This window comes from Mytilus edulis, chromosome 1, assembly GCF_963676685.1.
Source record: "Mytilus edulis chromosome 1, xbMytEdul2.2, whole genome shotgun sequence".
Lineage (NCBI taxonomy): Eukaryota > Metazoa > Mollusca > Bivalvia > Mytilida > Mytilidae > Mytilus > Mytilus edulis.
In genome coordinates, this window is record NC_092344.1 from 77,034,475 (window position 1) to 77,060,933 (window position 26,459).

The 26,459-nt window shown below is 32.5% G+C and overlaps 1 protein-coding gene across 1 annotated transcript; it reads left to right on the top strand.

The window, feature by feature from the left end:
* The first annotated feature begins 6,477 nt into the window (after window positions 1–6,477).
* Window positions 6,478–12,916, top strand: LOC139490431 (galactoside alpha-(1,2)-fucosyltransferase 2-like). The gene is made up of 3 exons (XM_071277228.1): window positions 6,478–6,545; window positions 7,284–7,311; window positions 11,788–12,916. Exons 1-3 carry the CDS (start codon window positions 6,534–6,536, stop codon window positions 12,738–12,740), a joined length of 993 nt encoding a protein of 330 aa, XP_071133329.1. The 5' UTR covers window positions 6,478–6,533; the 3' UTR covers window positions 12,741–12,916.
* The last annotated feature ends 13,543 nt before the right edge of the window (window positions 12,917–26,459 follow it).

Genomic DNA, 26,459 nt, shown 5'->3' on the forward strand with positions numbered 1-26,459 from the left:
TTGCAAATATTTAGATGTAGGAAGATGTGGTATGCGTGCCATTCAGACAACTCTCCATCTAAGTCATAATTTCTAAAAGTAAACCATTATAGGTCAAAGTATGGCCTTTTATACGGAGCATTGGCTCACACCGAATAGCCATAAAGGGACACAAAAAGGTAATCCAGATATGACTGTGCAAAATGGAAACTTGTCAATACCGGAGATAAGAAAAAAGTAACACGAAACCAAACCATAATCCTGTTTGAAGTATCAAGGTATGAAGCAAACCTGCAGTTTTGATAGTATTCTTAATTTTACGATCATAGATATTTGAGACGAAAGTAATTGCGTGCCAGGAAATAATCAATATCGGTATAAAGACATAAACCAACCACAGAACTACAGGATTCTGACTTGAGACAGGCTCATGAAGAATGTGGAAAATAAGGTTAAACATGTTTGAAGGCGCAAACCATTCCTCTAACCTTGGACAGGGATGTTACAGTACAACATATAAAAAGACTAAAACTAGAAGTTGAAATGATGAGTTTATTGAAAGTTTATTTGGCCAATTCGATTATTATAGTTATTTAAATAATCAAAATGATTACCAGTTTGTATCTACAGTCACAGGCTACATATTTCGTAATATTAACAGACATGGCCCTAAAAGATAGACAAGACTGTTAACTTTTATTTTTGTTTGGTATTATGACATTAAATAAAAGTATTGACACACTATCGATTGATAAAGTCTTTCATGTATGTGTTAAACGAAAATCGTATAATTCTTAATTGCGGAATCTAAATAAATATGTGATGTCTTGAGACTGACATTAAATTTCTATTTTGCAATGAGTTAACTCGCAATGTATCTTTTATAATACAAATATTTCTATAAAAAAAAAGAATGAAGAAACACATTTGGCATTCGAAAATTATTTAATCAGTAAAAATGAAACATCAACAAACAAACAAAAACAGTACACATAAAACCAATGACTACACAACAGAAACCAAACCCCAAATAAGGAAATATACCAGGTGCTACAGAAGGGGTGATCTTCTTTACCACAAGACAATCATCAATAATTTATGGAATCGCATGGCTTCCATTTAGTGCACCTCCTACATGTACCATTCGAACTGCCAAAGAATTAAACGTGTCGTTCGTTATGCCCATGTGTGTAGTGATGACATAGGTTTTAGCGGACATCATCAATGCATTATTGGTAAATTATTTAATCAGTGATTTCGTTACCATACATTACTTTAGACTTGTTCTAAATTCTTTCTTAAATACAAATAATCATTATTAAATTTGGCTGTATCTGTAGAAAACTTATTAAAAACAGTATTTAACATCCTTAATTTTACGGTAATATTGGGGTTTTTTTTGGGAGTAGGTTGAAATGAAATTGTCTATTTATTTCGTCGATTAATCTTTTACAGATATAACTGCATGTATAAACCTTTGCATTGTCACTTCTTGAATGAAAATTCCATAATTGCAACTTTTAATGGTCAAAACTTTTTGACAACATCTTTTCAAGAACTCTGTTGCATTAAACCTTGAGGTATCTTGTCAACAAACATGTTTAGCTTTTTTTATCATTAAGATGATATTACAGGCCTGCCATTATCAAAATGCTTTTTATCTAACCAATGTTGCAATTAAATCTTTGAACTTGTTTATATTATACTAATATCGATTTTGTCAGCAGCAAATTAAAACATTGCTATATCTGTATGCCTTTCAAACTGTATTTCTTTCAAACCCTTGCTCATTTTTATCTTCAAATAGGTTAACTTCTACATGCAACCATCCTACTGCCTGTCGATACATTTATTTTTGGCATTGCACAAGTCATGTTAAAATACTAAATCCCTCGGATAAAATTTAGTTGATTTTTTTATTTTTAATTGTTTTGGCTTTTAACTAGCTGTCAGAAACTGCGAGTACTCTCAAATCTTGTTAAGTTGACCTGTTGATACTATTTGAAGTGCATTTTTGTTATTTAGTGTTTACTTATTTATATCTGGTCTATATACGAGCTTTTTTCACGAATAATAGCTAACAAAAGGTATCAGATATAAAAATTAATACGCCAGACGTGCGCTTAGATGAACAAAGTTCGAAAAAGTACAAAGTTGAAGAGCACCGAGGACTAAAAGTTCCAACCGTTGCGACCAATACGGCTAAGGGTTTCTGGCTGGGTTAAGAACATCCTTATTTTGTATAATATTTCATACTTTTGCAAACAGTAAATTTATAGAATGACTATATAATAGATATACATGATTTAACCGAAATGGTGACAAACTACAGAATAAAAACGGATACATTACACAAAACTTAAACCAGCACATGGAAATACTCAGCCGAGTTAGCCAAAGTCATCAACGCAGTGACGTTACATTTAAATTTCTAAAATGGTTTCCCAAAAATAAGATATTATTAGGATAGAATTCAAGATTAGATTCGTAAGACTGATATAACATTTATTAATATCAATGAAGATTACGATACTACTTGTTGTAGGGATTAGAAAATTAATTGTATTATCTAGCTATGTTGGTGTTTCTTCTAAATCAAACTGTAAACAAAATATATCGTATATATTTCCTGGATCTAAACTAAAATCTAATAAAAGAGGGACGAAAGATACCAAAGGGACAGTCAAACTCATAAATCCAAAACAAACTGACAACGCCATGGCTAAAAATGAAAAAGACAAACAGAAAAACAATAGTACACACGACACAACATAGAAAACTAAAGAATAAACAACACGAACCCCACCAAAAACTAGGGGTGATCTCAGGTGCTCCGGAAGGGTAAGCAGATCCTGCTCCACATGTGGCACCCGTCGTGTTGCTTATGTGATTACAAATCCGGTAAATAGTCTAATTCGGTAGGTCATATTATGAAAGGGAAGGGGATTGTAGTTACGACGTAAGGAACATATCCGATATCATTTGTGAAACGGTTATTCCATAACGGTCAACCAACTCGTGATGGCGTCCGTAAAATTTACGAAGGGATGATTTCAACTTCACCATTTGGAACTCTTGGTTTAATAGTTTCCTTGTTAGCAGCAAACCTCTATCAAGAAAATCATGATAGGAAATGCAAGCACGGGAATAAATGAACTGGAAGATTAATTTTATTTACCATAAAACACGAATACAAGTGAAAAAATAAGATTTACAACTACAAAAGTAAAGACATTTGACAAAGTTCGATGAGAATAACAAATATAACATCAAAACTAAATACATGAATTTGGGATAGAAAAGTACCGTGACACGTCTTATAGCAATGCGAATTCACACTCAGCAATCGGGAATAAGTCACGTTCAGTAATTAAAAATTCAGACGACACAATGACAAACCACAATCTAACACGTGGTAAAAATGTCCATAGTAAGTTTTGACAAAGACATACATGTATCGTATGGATCAACCAACTCGTGATGGTGTCCGTAACGCAGTGTCATTTTTTATCTGTCCTCCTCATAACTTTGTTTGTTTGTTCTGTATATGAAATCCGTATAGTAAATAAACTCATCATAGATACCAGGACTAAATTTTGTATATACGCCAGACGTGTGAACATGCACGAGAAAACGTATTAATTGAGATATGTAAACACCATACGAAGGGCAAAATGTATGTTACTGCTGACAAACGGAAAATTGATAATTGGGAAGTTGAAATCGTCCCGTATATCATATATAATACAAACAAAAGAAGTATAACAAAGTTGTTTTCGTTTACCTGTGTATAAAAATAGTGCAAATTGCTGAATTGTTTAGCAAGGTTGATGTTTTTTTCCAGAAATTGTTAACCATTTAACAGCGGTAAAATACTTTTACTTATTATTCATCTCTTATTATTAGCAATTTTGTATTTACATTGTACCATTGATCAAATTTATTCGTTCTGTGTATGTTCATTTGTGTAACTACGTCTTTTGATTGAGTTAAACCATTTTAATCGATATTTTATAGTGTGTCTTTCTATGCTGTGATGTTACACTATTGGTTAGATAAGGGTGAACGTTTGGTATCATTAAAACATTTCAATCTGCTGCAATTAATTGCGCCTCTCCTAAGTCAGAAATCTGATTTCCAGTAGTTGTCGTTTGATGATATGGTTCATAAGTGTTTGTCGTTTCTCGTTTTTTATATAAATTTGACAGTTGATTTCACGTTTACACTAGTAAATTTTATGGGCCGTTTTTAGCTTTGCTGTTCGGTGTTCGCCAATGCTCCGTGTTGAAGACCGTACTTTGACCTATACAGTCCGCCAAAAGCACCATCGAAATATGACTGGCAATATTTTATTTTATTATTGGGAAAAAAATATTTATGTTTGGTTTTATGAATTGTCTTTAACAATGTTAACATACACTAAAAAGTTCATTACGATTGAAAGGATTGAACTCCAAAAACATGTCGAGCAACATTTTATTGAAGGGCATCTGCGCGTTTACAAATACACTGTTTCTCCATGTGTTCTTGTAAGTGTTCGAACATTGGTCCGTCGACTTCATAGAGGCGACCGAATAGCAAGTCGGGTTGTCAGGAGACATGTCTTAACAGACAGGCACTGTACAGTCAGGTTTCAATGGGATAATGTTTATCAATGCTTGAAACATCAGTAGCTGGCAAACATTCATTGGTCAGATGAGAGTTGCTTTCTGTTATGAGCATTAGACGCAATAATACGAATTTCGCAGAAAAATAAAACAGCATATGACCAAAACAACATTTGCCCAATGACTGCATTCGGTGCTGGTACAGTACGGCGTTGCTATTTATACCATCGTAATCTGGGTATGCATATTCTGCAGGGGAACATAAATGGACAGACATACAGAGATTTGGTGCCTAGAAACATTGTAGTCCCTCATTTTGATAAACCCCCACTTGCGTCAACATGGTCAAGAACCTTGTACATGGACTACGATTCTAGACCACACAGGGCAAGAATTGTAACCGAGTCCAAATAGCAAAAAGCCATTTACACTATCTTTTTGCGTTCCATGACTTTATAAATACACCCTATCGACATGTCTTGAATTCCATTGGCAGAAATCTCAATCAGAGATCCACCTTCACAAAATCTTGTCGATTTAAAAGTTTTCAAGGCTTGAACCGAGTATGAGACGTCGTGTTATGGAGCTGAACTAAAGAGATGGTGTTACACATGTTATTGACTCAAATACTGACATTCAATTTGCCGAAAATGATAAAATGACAATGAAACTTAAATTCTGTTTCCGATTTGTGTAATTTACACTATTTCTATAAATGCAAAACCTAAATGCATAAAACCTTCATAAGTGACCAAAATTATATTTGTGGTTTGATTATGGTATATGTTAGCAAAATTGCTACATGAATGTTTCTTTTTTTCGAGGAATGAACTGGTTTTTTTTTTAAATTGGAAAAAATTTCGATGCATTAAAAATAGATGGTGCCTAACTTTTAGCAGACTGTATATAACTAATTACTTTTATAGATTGTGACTTGAATAGAGAGTTGTCTTATTTGAACTCATACCTTATCTTCTCATAAATATAGACATTACCTATATATCTTAATTCAAAATAACAAGAACCCGTTTTACAACTGCTCTCACCGGTTTTGCACATATAAATAGTATAACTGTATTAAACACAGGCTATATAACAGTTATGTTTAATTTGTCCTTCTGTATGGAAGTGAATGCTGGATATCGCTCTTACGTTTCCACCACAATTGTCTAAGGCGAATCTGCAAAATTCTGGCCAAACCGTATTTCAAATGAACATCCACTTGAAATGCTCGTCCATATGTATCCTAAATTACATTCGACAGAGATGCTCTCAGATGGAAGCTCCAAGGGGAAAGACCAAGAGGTCGACCTAAAACAACTTGGCGTTGAACGATTGAAGCAAAACTAAAGGAGCTTGACATGACATGGGGAGAAACCAAAACAAACTTAAAGCTAAAGCTTAAGACAGAGCTTGATGGAAAAATCTTGAGGCGACCTTATACTCCGCCATGAGCGAAGAGGATAGGTAGGTAGGTCATTAAATGCAAGAAGTTTTAATCACTGGAGAAAAATGTTAAGGCCTTATTCATAATCATAAGTAATGATGTATAACAGACAAAATGTCTCTTCAAAAACATGATTATGTTGTTTAATAGATTTGTAACACTTTTTCATCGTCGAATAGTTGGGTGTCAAGAAGTGGCCTGATCATACCCTCTCTTATACATTATTGCCTGGTATATGACGGCTGTAGAATAGCCAATCGTCATGCAAAAAGCATCTTGTTTTCAACAGATTTTAAAACGTTCGATCAACGTAGAAAGCTAACTCATATGTTCGATGGTACATCGTTCAACCGAGTTATAACTACTGATAATTATATTTACAATTACGATGATACACGCACATGACGCAGCAGAACAATGTTTTCCATGAGTGATTTGTTGGGCATTTAATGTTCCGATTTATTTACAACAATAAGGAATGATGCACTTTTTGACAGACAATGACAGGAAAGGTAACAAATTCGCAAAGATATCATACTTAAAGATGATAATATGAAACAAAAAAGGAAAGGAAAAAAAAACCAATGAAACAATAACGTAACTAAATAGTAAAACCTTATAGCCACAAACAGTTATACATACTGTATTCTGAAATGTACAAATGTGTGTATCAATGTAAATATCAAACTTGAATCTGTTAGTATTTCATAATGCGTTGTTGCTGTAATATATTTCTATGTTCGCTTACAATATAAAAAAGAAGCTGTGGTATGATTAACGATCAGACAACTCTTCATAAGAGACCAAATGTCAGTGAAATAAATAACTATATATTTAAATTCACCAATATTTATAAAAACTGTGATAATGACTTTCAAAACATTATTTACCACTATATTTTATTCTTACGATATTAATGAACATTTTGAGTTGTATATATTCCTGGAGAAAAGAGCAGTTTAACATTTAAACAAATTCTGGGTTTTTTTATTCATATGCTTGTTTAAACAGACGCGTATTAAAGTAAGTAATAGAGGTACAAAATGAAATTGTTTCTAACCGCACCAAGAACTTTGTATATAGATTTTTGACTGTTGAACGTTATCATGATAAAGTTACAAAAAAAATAAAAAAAATAGATTATTAAGAAATAACGATTTAGTATCTCTCTTTATATTCAAAATTCTGGTGGATAGTGTTGAGTTAAATATCAAACAATATATCAATAAATACAATGTAATCCTTTGTAGGAGAAGAAGTTCAAAGATCTTGTTAAATGTGAGTAAAACTAATTCCTTCTTTAGTATACAATATTGTAAGATTGTGCAATTAAAGGAGATACATACTAAGTTGGAAACTTGTTCTTGTATTGTTTTTAATTACAGTGTACGTCAAAACTCAATAAAGACCCGTTCCAATTCATTTGAATTGATAATTTCAACAACAATAACTGTTATCGTCATGACATGTTTAAGTAACATAATAAAAAAAATTCTCTAACTATGCGGCCAAAATTAAAATTTACCCCAATAACCCTACTTTAAATATATCAAATAAAATCAGCTTTAACTGCCCTTTCTTATATTAAGATATTTTAGTTTTACACGAAAAACTTAACACAAAAATATGGATATGATCCGGATAAACTTATTAATCCTATTAACTTAGTCCAAAAGGTTAAAAATTAAACATTGTAATAAGACCTTCAAACAGTGTTGTTTCATTGGTATACATGTTGGTTTTGTTATCAGTAAATCAGACCCGTTATAAATATGATTGTTTTACACGTATGCACTCCAACGGTACTAAAGCCATAATCTGTCAATAATTATTTCGGCATTGCACAAAATTATGTTCTTTTTTCCCTGACCGTTAATGCTTTACTTTAAATCCTTTGGATGGTGAATGAATACTGATTGATATTTTAGTCTTAGATAATTGATTTTGTATAGTTATTATTGGCTTACAACTAGCTGTCGGTATCTGCAAGTACTCTCAGATCTGTCCCTTGTGTCTTTTTTGTACTGAGCGGTGTATAAATGCACTGTCATGTCTATTGCTTGGTAATGTTAGAAGTGTTTATTTTCTGACTTGTATCATCCTGATGAGTTAAGCAGTTTTGCAATTTTTCAAATTATTATTGTCTTTATGCTAAAACGGCAATATTATTCGGTAAAACCCTGGTTTGAAAATGTTTCTTATGATTTTTACGGTTGTCACACAGCATATAACGTATTTTAATATGAAGATACATTGTAATTGACTTCCGTTATCTACTGTTTTTGTACCAATCATGATCATTATCTCACTTCGATATAATTGAATTGTATACATCATATATATGTTACAACTTAATGACAAACTTTTGGAAAACAAAGGTTATATAGGTCTAACAATATAACTTCAATTATTTAGTCTGAAATTGAGTACAACAACGTTAGTTCTGTTAACTTGCTGCAGCAATTGCTGTCTTCCCTAAGCAGGGTGTAAACCTATACTTCAGTGAACCCCCGTCATTATGCCCTGCACGTAGAAAATCGTCTGACAGGTTATCTTAAGAGTACACATATAGCTAGGATTAATCGATCAATGCATTGCCTTGTCTGCTTCGGCTTGCTTTGGTATTAACGTCATGGGGAAATTCAAACATTAAAGTTCAATAACTTTTGTTCATGTAGTTATCAGAAAAACAGATTCATATAGGTGAATTGTTAGCTCAGAGGTTGATTAAGTGAACAGAGGCCCGTGACTCCAGTAAGAAGCTACATATGTGGTTAATGCAAAGAGTTTTTATTAAGCTTACTTCTTTCATTGTTTTGCCGCCTTCGTCTTTTCCAAAGCTGTATCAGTAGATGTAGCATTTATGTGTATCCTTCTGTAGGTATAATACCACCAAATCATAGTACGTCACATCCGGTTGCATACAAATAATGATTGAAAAAAAATATTTCTTTGAATTGACCGTTGTATGAAATAAATCCTACAATTCATTGCAGTGAAATATTTCTGTGTAATAAACACATAAAATGGGTGTTTCAAATCACCATTCTTTTTTTATTTGGTGTTTCTATTAAATATTTTGGAAACTTGACATGTTTACTAAAGCTTGAACACAAAAAAAGGGGTGAATATTTGATTGGTTAACTGCCAGTGATGTTTATTTTCTAAATGCAATGAAATGTTATGAAATTTACAACAAGGGTCGGTTAAAAATACGATTTTACGACAAAAGAGATGATTTCAGCTTCCCAATTGTGAACTTTCCATTTCTAAGTAGCAACATTCCAGCAGCACCTGCATACGGGGTATATATCCCAACTGAAACGATATTCAGGTGCTTGTATTTCCTATCATGAATTTCTTGATAGAGGGTTGCTGCTCGCAAGGAAGCTATTAAACCAAGAGCTCCAAATGGTGAAGTTGAAATCAGCCCTTCGTAAATTTTACGGACGACATCACAAGTTGGTTGACCGTTATGGAATAACCGTTTTACAGATGATATCGAATATATTCCTTACGTCGTAACTACAATCCTCTTCCCTTTCATGAATTTGACCTACCTAATAAGACTAATTACCGGATTTGTTATATCATGAGCAACACGACGAGTGTCACATGTGGTGCAGGATCTGCTTATCCTTCCGGAGCACCTGAGATCACCTCCAGTTTTTGGTTGGTTCGTGTTGCTTATTCTTCAGTTGTATATGTCATATCATGTGTACTATTGTTTGTCTGTTTGTTTTCTTTTCATTTTTAGCCATGTCAGTTTATTTTCGATTTATGAGTTTGACTGTCCCTCTGGTATCTTTCGTCCCTCTTTTATGGTAAATTTTGTCTTAAGCACTGGACATTTTTACTTTACTCATTTCAAGCATTTCTTTTTTGAAATAAAGATAAATTCTGCCCAGTTTTATGGGGAAAAATTTTAAAAAAAACTAAAAAGGAAAACAATGGTGGTACTTCACCTTTACGAATCGTATTGGTTTAATAGTCTACAGGTATATTTGTTTTACTTCAACGTTCGAAATTCTTTACGTCGTTATTATCATTAAAAGGATCAATCTCAAGAAATATTGAGTGACTTCGGACTACTTTACTTTGGTTAATGTATGTTTCAGAAATTTAAACAAGTCTAAATTTGTTTTGACACGACGATTTCTTTTAAAGTTAAAGTGGCATATCTGTACTACCAGGCTCATATGTATAACACATTAATCCTTATAATTAGGCCTACCTATAATTGCCACTTAACATAAAACAACCAACTATCAAATCAAGTATCTAATGTTCAATGTATGCTTATACAAGTTATAATGTGCATGACATGTAAAACTAAATGAATCAATCGAAAATTTGCAATGTTGTTAAGGGGCCAAAATAATTATATATATTCATTCATAGTGGATTGGGAAACAAGTTATTGCAATTTATAATTATCCCTTTCCCGTTTGCGGGTGCGAGTGCTGCCTTGTAGCGGCATTAGCCTACTCTTTTTCGGAAGGGTGTCGTTTACGTGCAATATATATGGTTCTCTCTAAAAAGTACACACTCAATCAAAAGTAAACATCATGATCACGTAATTTTTCACATGAAAATAGAAAAAAATGCATTAATACATTTCAAGATAAAAAAAAAATAGATTTACACCAAACGGTAAAGATGTTTTAAATGCAAACTGTCTGAAATGAAAAAAATATTTTTGGCATGAGTTAAATTCCTTTCTTTATGCAACAAAGACATGATATATGTTTATCTTGTATGTAACCAATTATTTTATCCATCTTTTTTTCGTTGTTGAATTAATTATCATTCTCACTTAGACGAGGGCAATAAATTATAACATGTATATTGTGATATATAAAATAATAATAAAGGAAATTTGTATCAAAGCGACTGTATGTTTTTCTATGAAAATCAAGTGGATCAAAACTCATAAAATAACAAGAGCAAAAAACAGGAAGCACACAAATGCAGAACTTGCTTCTTAAATCGCAGACACGATAGAGAATTTGAAATTCGCAGTAAAAACCAGCACTACTAGGATTATTAAAACCCTGGCATGACTACTTCACATTTTTGTTATGCTACTTTTTCGACGAATTAATTGTATCCTAATTTCGTATCAACAGATAACGACGCTAAGACAAAAATCGGCCTAACTCTTTTACCTTAAAATGACATCAAATTGAGATGAGATGCGAAGTGTTTCGTAATACATAACATTCTGTCTTATCATTGTTTTGAGTCCGTTTTTCAACTGTTTAATAAAACCAAATGTACAAAAAAACATCTTATTGTAAGTATAGATTTGAAAGCATGTGTCGTTAAATGTGCTATATCACTTTGCTTTGGGTGACTTTGTTGTTTATTTCAAGAACCATTAAATATGGAAACATCTATTGAAGCAGTACTTTCTTGGAAGCATGTTTTTTACACAACTCCTTTTTGTATAAAAAGATACAAAACATATGTATATATGATATACGTTAATAAGACAGATTAATAAGACAAAAGCATCAAAATGCATAAACATGTGTATATACAGGAACGTATATTTACCTGGTTATTTTCAATATAATTATCAAACAGTAACAGATATTCAGTATATATATATATGCTCTCTACAAGAAAACACATATATATTAAAAAGACAAGGATGAACTAGGACCAAGCGCATTGCCGTTTACCGCAATGCTAAACTTCTTAAACAGAAATATTAATGAAATCTGCTAGAAACTTTTTTTTATATTTCAGTTGTCGTGATTCTAGTTGTAGTTTTTTTTGTTATACTCAAATCAGCTGGAATTATATCATCAGAACCACTTTCACCAGTGCCTATATACATAAAATCGTCAGCAAAAAGAGTTTCGTATAGCTTGATGGAGAAAAGGAAGGGATCAATATGTCCTATCTTGCAAGGTGGACTGGGAAATAGATTATTTCAATTCGCAACAGCGTTTTCTGCAGCAAGGTCTAAGAATATGAATATTTTCATACCTTCGGATGCTGAAATACGCGACGTTTTTGAAATTACAGATACAATCAATGAATCAAAAGAATTATGTAAAGGGTTTCGAAAAGTTTTAGATAGAGCATCTCCAACGTACCATAAAAACTTAATGAACTTTAGCTCCACTGATAACATTCAACTTGGATATGGCCTTCAATCATGGAAATATTTTTACATGTATGATAAACAGCTTAAGAAGCAGTTAACATTTAGAAAGCATATACAAAATGAAGCCAAACAGACAATTGATAAAATACTGCAAAGGTGGAAAATTAAATCTCGCAGAAGTGTAAATTTAGTTGGTATTCATATAAGGAGAGGCGATAAGGTGACAAGTTATGATGACGGGTATAAAATCGCTACACCAGAATATCTAAACAGGTCTGTTAACTATTATGCTAAAAAATATAGTGCTGTTTTATTCCTAGTTATATCAGATGGAATGTCATGGTCTAGAGAAAATGTGCCTTCTCATGTTCCAGTAGCATATATATCATTAGGTAAAAGAGAACTTGATATGGCAACTTTAGTTGCCTGTGACCATACAATTATGACGATAGGGACCTTTGGGTGGTGGATCGGCTATCTAACAGGTGGAGATGTTGTTTACATGAAGGATGCTGCAGTTAAGGGTTCACGATTCGAAAAAGTCTTAAACATTGAAGATCATTTCTTTCCTCATTGGATAGGACTTTAGTTAACTTGCAGTCTTTTCAAATGTATATAACACCATTGTCTCGACATACACTTTATTATAAAAGCTGAACGCAATCACCGACGTACACATCTTGTAGTCCTATTTAAAGAATTGTATGACAGAAAAGATTGTTTGTTCTCATTTGATTTGATGTTTCAAAATAAATGTACAAGATATGAACATCGGTTAGCTTGTTTTGATTTTTATATATATATAATATTCTGGTTTGTGTTTTTCACTGCAATACCAGTGCAAATGATAGGACATCACTTGGTTGTGATTAAAACCTTAGGATCTAATAATATTTAACATTTCCTGTTCTTTTGTTATGTTTTTTTGGTAAAACAACACATCTTTCTGTTGTCCTTGATATGAGTCTCTGCAATTTCCCAGACTGCAATTTGATATTAAAAACTAAGCATATGATTAAACAATACATAGTACAAACATTGTATAAGTCACCTTCCAGTGGTGAAATCGAAATATACATGTACCCCAAAATGTAAAAATATGAAAAAACTTAGATTAAATATTGATTTTGTTAGGAATACAAGTTATATTACCGAGGAGAAAAACTAGGAAAACTATTAGTTTTATAATCATGGAACATTTCAAGCATTTAGATATTTACGAGTACAAAATTTGATAAAAATTGAGCTTAATCATTTCAGAAAACCTAAACGGAATTTAAAAAAAAACAAAACGCCCTTTTTGAGTTACCTTTCCTTGCATTAAAATTCAATAATTTTGTTTTATTTTTGTTTTTAAAAGAACAGTTACTCTATCTTCACAGTTCTGTGTTTTCCGTATTTTAAGGTATGTTACCTCCGGGCCAAAATATGCGAAACTACACTCCTTACTGATAACTCCTATTTTAATATGGGGACGAAGTCTCCTATTACAGTAGAAAAATCAATCTACTTCCTTCTTCCTGTCTCGTTGTCATGAGACTTTGAATAATCTAGAAAAATATAGGAACTCAAGAAATACAATAGTAATTTCATTTTTAATAATTCTTTGTCTTTGATATGAATAAACGTTACCTGATGATCGCATTTCTGTGTTTACATTGAACATGACGTCATAACTTAAATAACGTCACAAGTAAAATCCCTTAAAAAAATCGGAAACGTTACAGTATTTCCGTTTTGAAATTAAAATATGTTGGAATTAAAAAAAAATCATACAGACTTCGTCCCCTTTCACAGGTAATGCCTGCCTCATATTATGAAATTTAAATCACCTGCATCAACTTTAAATAATGTTTTTTCTAGTCTCTGCTTACTGTGACTATCAAAATGATACTTTTTCTAAAGTTTGATTCCATATTGAATATTCTATGGAGGTTAAAAGTTAATGTTGAAAAGCGAACAAAATTGATTATATTAAAACGCTTGATCAAAGAACAAAACCTCAAATGCGTCTCATTTGGTTAAATTTCAAAAACTAGAAAGTAGCGCCTACATTTCTAACAGTAGTAGCAACTTTAGATAAAATTCATTACAAATCGTAAAAAATATCCTGGTAGAAATGTGCATAAAAAAAATGTTGTTACTGGAACACATCCGCGATAGCAAGGGGCCATGACTGAATTAAAGTATCTGATTTGTATAAAACTTATTTTCAGCCTGTTGGTATTGTCGTCTGATAAAGTCATGCTGATTAAAATATGAACGGTTTTCTCTGCTTTTAAAATCTTTCTGTTTACACCCGTGAACATAGAACTGATTAATTATTGGTAATATCAATTCTTTGTAAAACAAGTTGGGCCTGTAATCAACACTTTTGTCCTGTATAATATGATAATATATTTATTGGTTTTTTTTTCCTCCGATTAACCGTAGCTAGTGCCTACAAAATAGCATTGCAAGAAGTTGCTGATATTTTCATATTTTAAATTATTTAATATGACCTGTTTGAGTTATATTAAGTAAACCATGTTGTGCTAGTTTTTAGAGTGAGCTTATTCCGTTATTCTAAGAATAACGCTATTTAAATGACTTGAATTAGTTACTTTAGTTAAGGTTTAAGCACAGTTTCGATAAAACAGTTAACACTCTTTTGTAAGGCTATTTATCACCAGACTTGTGCAGTTTGCCCTAAAATAGCTGTATTATATTATTGTTCCTGGTCATTATAGGAGTGGATTGAATGCCTACAAATTTATGACCTTTCAGTATTCATTTCAAGCAAATATTCTAACATATATCACAACAACACTTATCTAGAGGAAATCCTGGATAATCATAGGTCTGTTCTAAGTTCTTTTGGAATTGCAACCAAAGATGAAGAACTGGATCTTCCGTCACTGGATACCTAAACTACATACGTGTCCTTTCAAACAACGGTATATTGCTGGGTCTTCCAGGTGCTTTACGAAACCTCTTTCAAAATCAGTAACATCCATTTTATCAGCCACAAATCCGGGCTTCAAATTTATTGTTAAATTGCCTATTATTAAGGTGGCGTGAATCAGATGTGGATACTAACAAAATTTAAAGATCGTTTAGAGTACATACAATCTAAGTCCAAAGTAGTTACATGTATCTTGTCTTAGGGAGGGAAACATCTTATTTTGTAAAGAATCACTCTGATTCAAACAAAATTCTCTGAAACTGACATTATCAAGATTGTTGATTTCTTGATTGACAACATATTTGTTACGTTTGAAGGACGTGTTTTTCAAACAAACAAAAAAACTATCGGCATTCCCATGGGAACCAACTGTGCCCTTCTTCTTGTCTATTTCTTCCGTAATTATGTTGAGACTTGCTTCATACAAGAACTTCTTATGTAGAAAGATAAGAAGTTATCAATATCCTGTAACTTTACATTCCGCTATATAGATGATGTTCTCTCACTAATTAATTTAAAATTTAGTGACTATGGTCCGAGACCACAATTATTTCGTAGTTCATTTCTTTTAGAACATAATTGAAAATTTAAAAAATCCCACCTGCGCTTTCTCAATGAAATTTTTACAGTGTGTTGTACTACTTTTGGGACAAATTATATGTGGTCTCGGACCCTATGTCGGAACGCTTCTATCCTCTGCCTCATATATTGAATTACATCTCGAAATTGTCAATGAGGGTCGGCTGAAAACAAAATTTTACGACAAAAGAGATGATTACAGCTTCTCAATTGTGAACTTTCCATTTCTATAAAGCAACATTCAAGCAGCGCCTACATACTCCCAACTGATACGATATTCCCGGGCCTGTATTTCCAAACAAGATTTCCTTGATAGTTGATTGCTACTCAAAAGGAAGCTATTAACCAAGAGTTCCAAATCGTGTGGTTGAAATCATCCCTTCGTAAATTTAACGGACGCTATCACGAGTTGGTTGACCGTTATGGAATATACGTTTTACAGATGATATTGGATATGTTCCTTATGTCGTTACTACAAACCGTTCCCTTTTCACAAATGTGACCTATCGAGCTAGACTATTTACCGGTATTGTAATAACATGAGTTACACGACGGGTGCCACATGTGGAGCAGGATCTGCTTACCCATCCGAAACACATGCAATTAACCCCAGTTTTTTATGGGGTTAATGTTGATTAGCCTTTAGTTTTTTATATTGTGTCTTGTGTACTAATATTTGTCTGTTTGTCTTTTTCTTTTTAGCCATGTCGTTATCAGTTTATTTTCAATCTGTGAGTTTGGTTGTCCATCTGGTATCTTTCGTCCCTCTTATCCAAGTCAGCTTATTCTTATGTGGTCCTTGGTTTCCTAACCTTCATATTGGGGTTGTCTCTTTTAAAACCTACCACCCTTTTTTCTGTGAACTATTTAACTACCGTATTTATGATTTGTATATCTGGTTACTGATGACTAAATGGATTCAATTTTGACATTTTGCCTTCAACAGTCTGTGTGAGATCGAAAACAATCTGATTTTAACTTTACTGGTATCATTGTTTTACATACAGTTAAGGCAAATTCAAAAAAAATGGATAGATTTTTATCCCACCCACAAATTTGAAGTCTCCCGTCTCGATTTTTTTTTGTTCTATAAATAGTAGGATTTGCTGATTTTGTTAATTTCTGTGACCGGTTATTAAACGTTTAACCAGGACTTGTATGCTTAATTTTACCACCTGAAATTAACATATCATGGGTTTAAACAAATTTTTAAAACTCATCAGATTTATATTCGTTTGTATGCAATCTGTCTTTCGTACGACAACTAGCAGTAAGGTCGCCTGCTACAATGACACTACCATTATTACAATAATAAGCACTAAAGTATCTAACATGTTCAATAAGTTTCTGTTATTATCTTTACAAGTCAATGCTGCCAGGGACTTGTCAAAACCGAACTTTCACTTGGTTTTCTTGTCCTGAATATGCCTGAAATATTTGTACCTGGACACTTTTTAATCAATACTACATTTAGTTGTTTTCGTATGTCAAAATCACATATATTTGTTTTTCTTGTTTTTTTTTTATATATATATATATATATATATATATATATATATATATATATATATATATATATATATATATATATATATATATATATATATATATATATATATATATATATATATGTTAGACTCAGATTGACGTCCGGGCTCTAATCGACGTCCGTTCCTCAAATCGACGTCCAAATCTGACGTCACATTCTCAAATCGACGTCCAATACTTTGACCCTCTAATCGCCGCCCAATGCAAAAACTGCGTCCAATTGATTTTAATCGTCTTTAGTCGATATTTGTTCAATATAAATAGATAATAAATTACTGAACTTAATTATTTACACTTATATACATGTACATGTTTTGTAGGGTTCAAACATTTTATACATACTTTTTATATAGAATATTTTGAACCCGAATTAGGTATCATGCATATCAAAGTTTATCTTGATAAAAAGTTAATCGAATCGATTTACAAAGTAGTGTGTCATTGCTATTCATGTTAATAAATGACATGCATATGAGGGTATGGTAAGGAGAAAACAACCTAACGACAAAGAAAACCAAACGACAATTAGAGGCATTATTCGGTCTTCAACAATAGACAAAATAAAGAAGCACAGCCATTTTGTTTTATTCAGTATTATAATTCGGACTGTGTAAGATATTTTTCAACGAATTTCTGAGTTTTACACCTGGAGTAAAACATATACGCAAGAAATTGCCATTATGTTTCATGTTGTGCATAACTGTTCTAGGTTAAGTGCTCACATGTTTAACCCCGACATATGCTTTATTGGCCTGTACTGCAGTGGTTTTTTTATGGTTAATGTTTGTCATATTTCTTTTTTTGGAATTGTTTTTTTTATAAATAAGACCATTAACTTTCTAATTTGAATTGTTTGCATAAGACATGTCATACCACATCTCCTTATTTTTATGTAATCTCTAAAATTTAAAAATTGATATCCAGTTTACATATTTAGTCCAGTATGTAATAAATCTTTTTTTTTTTTTTTTAAATATATCCTATTTGTCACCCATAAAGTGTTTAAAGGTCTAAAAGTTTCAGCTGCTGTCGGTTATTGTTAATTTTGTATTCTGTGTCCAAAATGAACGTTGATTAGAGAAGCTAAGAATTGGACGTCGATTAGAAAAGCCCCAAAAAATAGACGTCGATTAGATAGGCGTAAAATTGGCCGTCGATTTGGAAGGATATTTTACTGTGACGTCAGATTTGGACGTCGATTTGAAAAATGGACGTCGATTAGAGACCAGACGTCGATCTGAGTCTTACATATATATATATATATATATATGCTTTATCTTAAAAACACTCCGTCTCATTGACATGGAAACAAGAGGTAAATACATACAAAATACAATCACATAAAATTAAAGAAATAAATAAGACAACTAAGAAATGAAATATATAAATAATAACTTTAGTTTATGTTATAATACTTTAGCTTGTACTCATGATCTCTAGTTGAGGCACTTGTCAATCTTTGAAGCTACATTTAGCAGCTTATATTAGTAGATATTACCGAAATTATTATTTTATAGATATTTATCGTGACTCTGTATATCAGCAGTTATTGCATTTGCAAAAACAAAGTAACACAATTTTATTATCTTTTGTAGACGATCATAACGCTATATATCAGTATATACCAATGCGCTTTACATCAGTATCAAAATAAATACCAACAGTCACTTTATTTATCACATAAGAAGATAAAGACACGATAAACACAAGCAGTTACTTCAGTTATCAAATAATCAGAGACAAAGACTTTCACTATACTTGGCTGTATCGTCGATAATTTGTCTAACAATGGTGTTTTGCCTTTTTGGATTTCAAATTCACTTTGATTCCACGAAAAGCGTACAATTTCGGACCTGTTGAAGAATACGATTATGTTAATAAATTTGAAAACATATTTAACGATACAACAAGAAAAACAAAGAAAATACTAGTATGGACACCATTTTTCAGAACAGTAACAAATGAGCCAAAGGAATAAATAATGATTTAAAAAAAGTGTGATTATGCTTGTACAGCCACCCATAATCGAGGGAATCTTCTGCTAAGTGACGCCATTATATTTCATGACGCTGATATAGACATTAATGATATGCCAGGCCTAAGAATTCGTCGACATCCATGGATTTTATATACTCTTGAACCCACAGCCTTGATAAAAAAGAATTACAATTGGATGAACGGGATGTTCAATTGGTCTTTTTCCTACCGGAACTATTCTACTATTCATGGCGCCTATGGAGGTTATATGCATGAATACACCAACGCCACCGCTTGTGTCTCATAAAAACAAAAACAAAACAATGTATGCATCTATAAGTAATTGCCATGATTCTGGGAGACGATTTAAATTGATAAAAGAGATTATGAAATACATTGATGTGGAATTGTTCGGTCGCTGCGGTGATCGGAAGTTTACTAATTTTGGTGGTTCATGCCATCCAAAAGAAATATTGAATTTATAGAAAATTTAGACTAGCTTTTGAAAATTCTAATTGTCGGCATTACGTGACAGAGAAATATTTGTATACTTTGGCGGAGAGTGATACTATTCAAATTGTTAACTGGATTAAAGGGCAAATAAACCCAACTGTAATACCAAATTCGTATATAAATTTCTTTGACTTCAAAAACATAAGTGATTTTGTTAATTATATAGAGAAAGTTGGTGCAAATGAGACTCTTTTCAACAGTATTTTGAATGGGAGAAAAAATATGAACTTGGGAAATATGACTCAGATTATTGCAAATTATGTGAAAAACTGCACAAACCATACAAATCTCAGGTATATACAGACCTCGGGGGATGGTTCAAAGAAGATACATGTACTAAATACAGCGTAAGTTATACTTATTATTACTTGGAATAACTGTGGAGTAAATGTCAATGAGACAGTAGCCAAAACAACACAAAAATAAAAGCCGTTTAGAGGTCTATTGATCTATACGGAACATTTGTTCCCTGTTCTGGTAATTCGAAATATAATTTGGTTGAAATGAACTAGTATTAACACTTAAGGGGCGATACTTCCTTAATTGGCTATCATTGTTACCATTTGTCTAGATATTTCCTGAATTACCTGACATGGAGAAAGGAAGGACCTACAAGGTTTGAGGTACCTTCCAAATAGGGTGGTTAGGTTGGTGTGTTTTTTTTCTGCATTGTTATGAAATTATCTTATATTGCATGATTCTTACAAAGACTGGCACTTACAATACAATTATAAGTTGGTAGTATATGGATATCAGAACTGTAAAAGCTGAAAAAATAAAAGGTTCTTTTCCTTGTTTTTGAAATATAAGCCATTGACATTTGGCGTGTAATGAATCTCTCTAGATTTTTCATTTATTTATTAATGGTACATTTTGTCTTTCAAAAAATAAGCATTTATAAGATTTTGAAAAAAAAGCTTTTTAAACTATATGTTAAAAAAATAATGAAAAAAGGGTCAGCGGGTGAATTATTTAATGAAACGGCATGGATTAACCAGAGGATGCGAAAATCTGAGCAAAAGGCAAAAACAGGACTTAACTTGGAACAGTCCTGTATGTGGTGGGTTTGAACAAGTTTTTCATCACTCGACCGTCTTCGGTACACAATATTTGTTAATGTGAAGATTTCATTTAGGGGTCATCTTCGCGGGTCTGCCTTTATGCTTATTCGATATTTGTTAAAATTAACCAGCGATTAAGAATTAGCTATATAAAATCACCAAGAATAATTGCAGTGTAAATATATGTGCTGGTAGGAAAATTTGGTTAGTGCCAAATATTACGCGAGTATTTAGATGATAGGTATAGGGAAATAAGTGGGGGATTTTAAAACATTGTGGTAGCAATGCAGGTGCTTATATGTGTGGTACCTTTTGATAGCTTTTATGTATTATTCGTGTGTTTCTCTGTCCTATATGTTCTCCCATTTATTTGTATTGTTGTCCTGTCATGTAATGTTGTCATTTTAATGTTATATTTATCTTTGCAATAAAAGCGGGAGGTTGGCTAGCCATAAAACCAGGTTCAACCCACAACCTACAACCCACAAAAATGTCCTGTATCATGTCAGGAAAATGGACATAGTTAGATTAAAGTACGTTTATGTTTGTGTTACATTTTAGTGTTGTGTCTCTGTTGTGTCGTTGTTCTCCTCTTATATTTGATGTGTTTCCCTCAGTTTAAGTGTGTAACCCGGATTTGTTTTTTTCTCAATCGATTTATGAATTTCGAACAGCGGTAAACTACTGTTGCCTTTATTTGTGAGAATATTTTTTGTGGTTGTGTTTGTAGGTTTATTTTTAGAACGGTGTAAATGTTCATGAGAACCTTTGAGAGTTTTATGTGTAGCTTTGACAATTCAAGCACGGGTGTATTTTGACTTCGTCTTTTTCTGTAAATCTTGTAAAAATATTCATGTATTTATATTTTCAAAACTTTTGGAATTTTTGGTTTTACACGCTCTCTTTAATTTCGTTTTTGATTTGGCATTCCAGCTGTTTTTGATCCGTACACAAGATGAAGGAAGATGGGTAGACAGAAGAATTTTTAACATTTTTAATAAAAGATCTTTAATCGATTGGCTGGTATCAAAAGCTAGAACGAGAACCTTACATATATTTAAGATCATTTAATATTGAATTATTTTGAAATAAAATAAACCTGAGCATGTAAGTTTATAATGTCAATTATCAAGCTAACATGTTTTATTTATAAGAAAACCAAAAACCGTAACAGCTTTGTTTGAGGAGGTCAAAAGCATAATTAGTTTCGGGACGCAAAACATTATGGTGGAAAATTAAAAGCTGAATTAATTCGGTTTACATTATTTTGAGAGATTAACAGTAAATACTACCAGTTGAGCTTATTCATAACTACAGATGTAAATGGGTATTTCAATGGAGAGTTGTCTCATTGGCACTCACACCACATCTTCCTATATCTATATAAGCATTGGATGTTGTTTACAATTCTAATATGACGTGCTTCTTTTGCTTTGTGAACAAAGCCATGCTTTAAATCCAATTAAATGTGTTTGCACATGCGTATATTGACTTCTTCAGAATAATGAATTTTATCAAATTATCATGCACTTAATTTATTTCCATAACTTTTTAAAAAACACTTTCAAACTCTTCAATGGTTTTGTCATTGCATAATGGTGATTATCCAATTATTTAAATGGCTTTAACATTACGTAATGATGTTTCAGATTTGACGATTTTACACTACATGATGTGTTTGTTTCAGTATTTGATGTGGCCCTGTTTGTTGTTATCCCATACTTGATGAGGTAAAACCAAGTGACCAATTCGAAAAAAATTGTCGTTTGGGTAATGCGCTTTGGATGAGTACCGCTATGCCTTAGGTTAAGGTTCAAATTTTGTTCAGAGTTATTGGTTCGAGAATAGTTATGTTTTTCAGACAATAAATGTAAATTAAAAAAAAACACCCTTGCGCTTTCTCAATAATATTTTTAGAGTGTGTTGTACTACTTTTTTGACAAATTATATTAAAGTTATAGAAAATTCATCGGCTTCAACTCAAAATATGGACAGTTTTATGTTAAGGTCTTAAAATCTTTAGATAGATTCCGAAAGGCTATTTTTTTTAAACTTTTTCAAATGGATAAATTCACTACTTTTCTTTAAAATTTATGACCCAAGTTTTTTACAGTTTAATTTCATCCCCCTACTTGCTATTTGAGGCATAAAACATGAAGAAATAAATTTGGAAGGGGTATAAAATTAATTAGCAAGTAAGACATTCTCCATACTAAGGACTATAATGTCCCGGACCGAATATGAACAAGGGGAACGACAGAAAAAATTCAAAACAAAATTACCAAAACATTTACAGTAATTCGGACATAAAGGGGATATCCCAAACTGAAACAATGTATAGGAGTTATTCCTAAAGGTCAAGATAAAAGCATCTACTGAAAAAATTCTTTTTTAAATTTAATTTGTACAGTCAACATTACGCTTTTACATTGACAGTAGAATTATCAAGCGAGACAAAGGGTTCCTTAGAATCCGTAACGAATGTATAATATTACTGCTTCCATTTCAGAACAAGGGAAAAAACGGCAGGAACAAATGGTTTGGGGATATCCCTCTTATATCCGAATTGCTGTTAATTTTTTAAGACTTTTTTCTATTTTTTGTCTGTCGTTCCCCTTTTTCATACTAAATAACTCTGAACAACAATTTGAACTTTGATTTGAACTTTAACTGAATGGATAGCAGTACTCATCAATAGAGCATATGGGAATCGGTCTAAAAATAAAACATATATTTTTTCCGAATTGGTCACGTTGTTTTACCTCATCAAGTAATGGGATAACCACATCAAAGAATGAGAGGACCACATCAAATACTGAAACAAACACATTATGTAGTGTAAAATCGTCAAATTTTAAAACACCATTACGTAATGATAAAGCCATATAAAGAATCGGCAAATTATAATTACGAAATAGCAAAAACCACGTCATATAATGAAACAACTACGTTACTTTAAGTCACATACACATCAAGTAATGTTAAAACCTCATTGCCTAATAACACAACCACCTTAAATAATGGTGAAAACACATCGAGCAATGACAAAACTATATTAAATAATGACGAAACTACATCAGGTCAATACTCAACATTATTAAGTAATGATTATCTTTATTCAGTTATATCAAAACATCATTACGTAATGTCAAAACCATATTATGTAAACACAAACTATCATCAAGTAATAATAAACCAACAGCACGTAATATAAGAGTTCAACATAAGACAGCCGTGGCGTTCCATAAATGCATTATGCCTAGGTCACACATTCACGGATTTGACACCGGATTAGCTTCGGATACGATCCGGTATAATTCGTGGTAATCTGTATTAGTCAGTAGATATCCGTAATGTTGCCGTAGTCATACTTAGTAGTACGTATACATCCTTTACAATTTTTGAACATGTGCAAAATCTGACCACTGATAAAATGACCGTAGCAACTCCTTACTAAACCGTATGAGACCATACTGGTCCATTTTAGTCCCTGTCAAAACTGTATTAATCCATACTTATTCGGAGGCCAGAATGATATCTACGGTTAGTTTTGGAGAACTACGTACTGGTAAGGATACAATACGATTTGTTACGAATGTGTCACGAAACGACACGATTTCATTACGTTGAAAAATACGGATAGCTAGGTATTAGCCATTGTTCTGAAAGTCTATTACGGTTTACTACGTTACAACACGACAAAATACGGAATGCTGTGGATTCTTTTATTTTCGTTGGTACCAATTTTATTTGATTGCGGAAACCTTTAATTTTCGTGGTTTTGCCGAAGTCTGGATACAACTTTAGAGAATTTTTTTTTTCGTTGGACATTTAAACTCGTGGTTCACCTAGGCCTGCATTCACGAAACCCACGAATTTAGTATCCAACGAGTGATAATGAATCCACAGTATTACGTCTGTAACGACGACAAACTCACATAAGGCTTCTGTTCAAATACTCCATACTTATAGGGTCCTACTTATTCTGTGTCTAAGTTGACGTTGAGGTATACATAATGAGTATCCATCATGAATAATCAATAACTGCTGCTTGTAAATAATTGGTTGGAATTGGATATTGATATTGCACAACATGACAGGGCAGGGTCGATATACTTGATGACAGACGTACAGATGACAGGATGCAGAGTACATGGTAGACTAGGGACTGAGCCAGTTTGAGCCCCTCATGACTAAATTGTGTGCGGAAAATTCAGCTACATTTAAGAACTTTGAAAGAATAGTACTAAATATGTTTCGAGAACTGCTACATGTCGTTGGTCCGAGGATTACGAATAACACCACAAAGTACAGACAGACAGATAAGTAATTTATTTAACAAAAACGAAAAATAATCTACGATTAAATTGACATATAGAAATGAAGAATAACAAGTAGAAATCTGATCGTTCGTACTATTCCGTTTCAGACCGTTCTCATTCATACTTATACCGTAGCAAAACGTTGTTTATCCGCAGTATACACGTCACGACACTTGTCATCAAACCCCGTTGTGCATCCGTATCGGATCTGTATCAGACTACGGAAACTGCATTTCCGGGATCATCCGTGAGATTTAATCCGTAGTGGAAACGGCAAGGTGATCCGTGAATGTGTGACATAGTCATTACAGATGATCTACTAAACAGTAAAATGCCAAAAAATATTGTACTCCAAGAAAAATTCAAAACTGAAAGTCCATTATAAAATGGCAAAGTTAAAGCTCACACAGTATAGCAGAAATGGAAAACAAATGCCATATTCCTGACGTTATACTACATTTCAATGAGTATAAAATGGTGCATTAAAGCTGGTTTCATTGCAACCTATACCTATCAATTGAATGAAAATAGCGCTCTGGTTTTCTCTTTGTCTGTAATGAGGATACTATGAGGTAAATTTAAATTTAAATGCAAAACCATATCATAAGCATGGAAATTTAGAAGATAAGTGGTTTAAACGCATATTAATATATCAGCTTTTTTGGGGAAAAAAATTTGCAACATGTAGCAGTAACAAATTACAACATCTACATCAAAACTGCTTTATTGTTTAGAGGTTGTTTACAAAAGGCCATTGATGCTGATTTGTTGAATTGTATGACACCTACACCGTAGTTTCGTCATTCATACTAATACATATTATTAATATATAATTGACGGGGATTGTCATTTTTCTGCTGAAGGTCGGTTAATGGCCGCATCTGGCCACCATAGGTTTGTAATATGTGTTAATTTACAATTTCAAGAAATTACTTAGCTTAATAATATCTTAGGACATTGAACATCAAAAAAGCTATCTTTTCGCAGATGGATGGTATTTTGGGCAGATGCATGAGTTGCTATAATTGACTGTGTATTTAGCATGAAGGGTAATTGCAGTAATAAGATGATGTCAAAAAACTACCTAAGCACTAAATATAATATGTTGTTGGTTGTATGGTGAATAACAACTGTATAACAGAAAAAAATTGGGTTTCTAAGCAATTTTATCATTTTTACTGGAATTTCTGCGCTATTTAGTGAACATCCGTCAACAATATTTTAAAGTGCCTTTGCTAAGTGACTATTAGCATCTGTTCTACCAGATTTTCGTATTTCCATACAAAATATTATTATTCAGAAGACAGAATATGCCAAAATGCTAACATCTTGTAAAAGTAGAAAGTGTGCGACTTTTTTTTGTT